The sequence below is a fragment of the Monopterus albus genome, unplaced genomic scaffold (assembly GCF_001952655.1).
Source record: "Monopterus albus unplaced genomic scaffold, M_albus_1.0 scaffold220.1, whole genome shotgun sequence".
NCBI classification, from domain to species: Eukaryota; Metazoa; Chordata; class Actinopteri; order Synbranchiformes; family Synbranchidae; genus Monopterus; species Monopterus albus.
The window spans coordinates 688,196-692,131 of NW_018128100.1; the positions used below are offsets into that span (position 1 = coordinate 688,196).

Below are 3,936 nucleotides of genomic sequence, written 5' to 3' on the forward strand. Positions count from 1 at the left end.
TATATATATAGTTTAATTGTTAAAAACAACTCTGCTGCTTTGTAATTTTTATCACATGTTAAACAGGATTAAACGGTGCATTTGTTGGGGACTGTTTTTAGCGGTGGGTGAATCAGCATTTGGTTTGTAGTGAGTATTGGCAGCAGCAGGACGTTGTGCGTGCGTGTGCGCGTGACTGAGTCAGAAGAAACTCCAGTGTGTGTTCATGGTGACAAAGGAGACGGTGGTCACTGATGGGGTTAATGGTGTCTGGACACACTGGAGCTCTGTGGCTCAGATCACACACTGGACTGTGACTGGAGGATACGTAATGTTGGGTTTGGTTATTTCATAGAGACTGGGTTACTTAAAAAAAATAAAATAAAATAGTTATTTTATTTGATCCTCAGCCAGTTTTGTTTTTATGTTGTTCAGCACTACAGTGTGTAACACCGTACACAAGTTTAGCTAAACAAGGCGTCCCCTCGGGGCTCAGATAGAAGGCAGCACTCTTCATTCTGTGATTTGTGACAGTTTTGTTCATTTATTCGAGTGCAAATTTTACTCTTTGCTTTTTTTGTTTTGTTTTTAGGATTCCCAATAAAGTCCTGAAGCCAGACAACTGGGTGAAGGGGAGCCAGGAGCCTTGGAGACCCCAGCTGGGCTTCAACCCAAACAGACAACAGGCTCACCTGGACCAGTCCGGCTTCAGAGCTCTGGGGTATGTTTATCTATTACTGTTTATTGGAGCAGCCTTTAGAACACGGTCAAATCATGATGAAGCTCTGCTGCTATAAAATGTCATAAAAGATTCTTAATTTGTAATGTTTCTCGGACGTATGATGTATTTGGAAGGACCAGAAAAGTATTTTCTCTAAAACATGAAAATGACAAACAAAATGAAAGTTTCTCACTAACTTACACAAACAATAGATTAGCTTACAGTAAAATTCCAAATGAATGCAGGTAGATGGTGTATATGCCTTTATATGAACTGTAGTTTTAGCAGAGTCTAAAATGTTTGTGCCTGAAAAGAAAAAGTACCTTGAATATTACAAAGATGTCCACAAAAAGCACTTTGTCACCAACATCACCTAGGATATCACCTTTATGACATGACCTTAAGTCCTGAAGGTTTTATTTAAGTAATAGTTTGTTACACTTCATAAAAAAATGTCAAACACCAACGCACCTCTTCCTAGAACATCGTACATTGTGTGATATAATTTTGTGGTGAGCAGTGTGGAACAATGGCTGCTGATTCTGCAGTGGCTCAGCGTTCAGACTCGGGAGAAGGGCACAGTGTTTTAAAATGAAAAATGTTTGGATCCCCCCTAACGCTCCCCATTAACCAGCCATCCTTGATTATGATCTAAGCTCTCTCCTCCACACATTGATATTATCATTAAGGAAATGTGAGTAATTGGACATCTGGCTCGGTCCGACTGTAGCATGTTTGGGAATTAATTATGCACGGATTTGAAGAAAACACGGCGTATTCCTTTTTTTCTTTTTCCCTGCTAAACTAAGTTGTTAATTCAGTAATTCAAGCAGTTTTGTGCCTTGATGGGGCCAAACAGGCAGCTGCTGCACAGGCGACGGTGGGGAGGAAAACATGGAGACAACAGTGAAGAAAAGGATTTCAGTTATTGTTGTTGCAAATGGGGTCTATTTGGAGGGCCGGTAGTGAACTCAGTAACAAGTCATCCAGTCAGGGCTGTGCAGAGTCTGAACAGAAAGAAGTTTGGATGATCTTATTTAAACTCCTGAATCAGTGAGTGGAGACACAACCAGCAGGGTCACTGATCAATCAGCTGATCATCGTCCTGATGATCTGATTGATCTGTTTATCCCCAGAATGTCAGACACTGGGGAAAAAGTCCCACTGTGACTCTCCAGAGCCAAAGGTGGCGTCTTCATGTCTTGTTGTGTCCAACCAACAGACCCACAGAGACTCAGCTGATTCTCATGTCTGACAAAGAAAAGCATCAGCTCCTCACATTAAAGAAGGTGGAACCAGAACATGTCGGTGACTGTTGCTTCTAAATAGCTGAGGTTCATTTTCTACCAGTGAACTGACTCATGGCTGCAGCTCTAGGTCACTGAATGGCTTCATGAGGACGACATGGGGGGATCTGGTTTGGAAGGAGGAGGTTTCCTCCTCCGACAGAGGAGACCTGACACTGCTCTGGACACTTTGGATGTTCTCATGTAAAATATTTGGAACAGTTTTTGATTTTTATCTAATCTCCTATCCTGATTATGGAAACCAGGTTTCTTATTTACACCGTGTAACCCAGTTAAATGCATGTGAATGTGCTGAGTGATGTTGTTCATTTCCAGTGACCTTCAGCACACAACCAAGCAAGGGGAAACGCTGGCTACCTGGAATGTCCTTGGGTTGTATAATGGTTGCCTTGGATGATGAACTTGTGCTGAAAATGTAAAAAGGCTGTGTTGAGAGGATGGGTTGTTGTGAATTAGATTTTACAGTGCCACTTCTTCTCTTCCTACAGTCACAGTCTGAACAGAAACCAGCAGGGTGGACAGTACAGCAACGCCCCCCCACCGAGCAGCTACCAGCCAGGAAACTATCATCGTCCTCGCGGCAGCAGCCACCAGTCTTTCCAGCGTAAGAAACGCATACACAACCTGAGAAGTGTCGGCTAACCTGTGGTTTATCTCTACTACAGATTAACATAGGAACAAGTTCACTGCATCATTTTAGTGATTTGTGTTCTAAATTATGATGTAAATCAGGTCTGATCATAAATAAGGGAGGGCAACATTTCTGTATAAAGGTGAAGACAGAAGGTCTCAACTTACAGCAGTTGACAGAAGTCCCCACACTTTGGTGTGATACGGTTGATACAGGATGACAAGGAGCTAATATCTCTTACAATTAAACTCCTGGCATTTACACACAGAATTTCAACAAAGAAAATAATATTGCAGATATGGTTTAAAGTAAAAGTATCTGTTCCACTCGGGGCATTTAAGTAAGCTCAGAAATGGCAGCACTGCAGCATCTATCAGTTCAAAGAGCCACAGTTCTAGACAATAGATAAGAATTTCTGTACTGGCTAAAGTTAAATACTAGGTGTGTTTTCACTGCTCAACCCAGGAGCCAAACTCAAACGCTCCCTGGGGTAAAAGTCCCTCATGGTGATTTGGATTTCCTCAGCAGTCCGCAGCGGCGTTTTTAAGAATGCCCGGAGTAAAATGCTGTAAAGTTCAGCACTGCAGGCCTCACCCTTCAGAGAGCACACAGTCCCCAGTTCCTCTGCTGGAAATACCAATAGAGGAACTGAGCTCTGCTGAGAGTTCCTGTCTCCATTGTGTCATGCCAGTTGGAGTTGTATCCTCCCAGCCTTAACTTTTCATTTATATCACATCAATAATTTATGGGTATAAGTGGAATATTCTTCCAATATTTTGATCAAATAGCTCAGTAAAAGTACGGTGTGGCAAGTTCAGAGGTCTTCAGCTTTTAATGCGTCAGACTTGTTTAATCAGCATTTAGGTAACTATAAATATCTGCTCTGAGTCTGAATCGGCTGATGGCAGATATTAAAGGACACTAATTGACCCTATCAACTTGATAGTCGTGTTCTTGTCTCTTATTTGAATACTGAATATGCCTGGTTATTACGAACAGTATCTGAAATGTAAAAGAACAGAAGAATCCTCAAGTTAATGTAATACTGACATTCTTAAATAATCAGTTATTCAAAGTAGAAAATGTCCAAAGGAAGTAAAAAGATAAACACCCAAAGATGAGCGCTTCACATTGCTTGTTTTGCTCGATCAACAGTGCAAAACCCAAAGATAGTAAGTTTACAGTGAGGTAAAAGGATCAAATCCTCCCAGGGGAAGAGTGGACACTAGAGACGCTCCCTCTTTTTCTAAGACAAACAATTGTTTTATAATTTTAAAAAAAAAAAAAAAACTCCATTC

The 3,936-nt window shown here is 41.3% G+C and overlaps 1 protein-coding gene across 3 annotated transcripts in view; it reads left to right on the top strand.

Moving 5' to 3' along the window:
- xrn2 (5'-3' exoribonuclease 2) overlaps positions 1-3,936 on the top strand; it is a 33,946-nt gene that overhangs the window by 20,892 nt on the left and 9,118 nt on the right. For all 3 annotated transcript variants that reach the window (XM_020619459.1, XM_020619460.1, XM_020619461.1), the window contains 2 exons: positions 572-700; positions 2,496-2,611. In XM_020619459.1, coding sequence (XP_020475115.1) covers positions 572-700; positions 2,496-2,611 — 245 coding nt within the window. The remainder of the gene's footprint in view (positions 1-571; positions 701-2,495; positions 2,612-3,936) is intronic.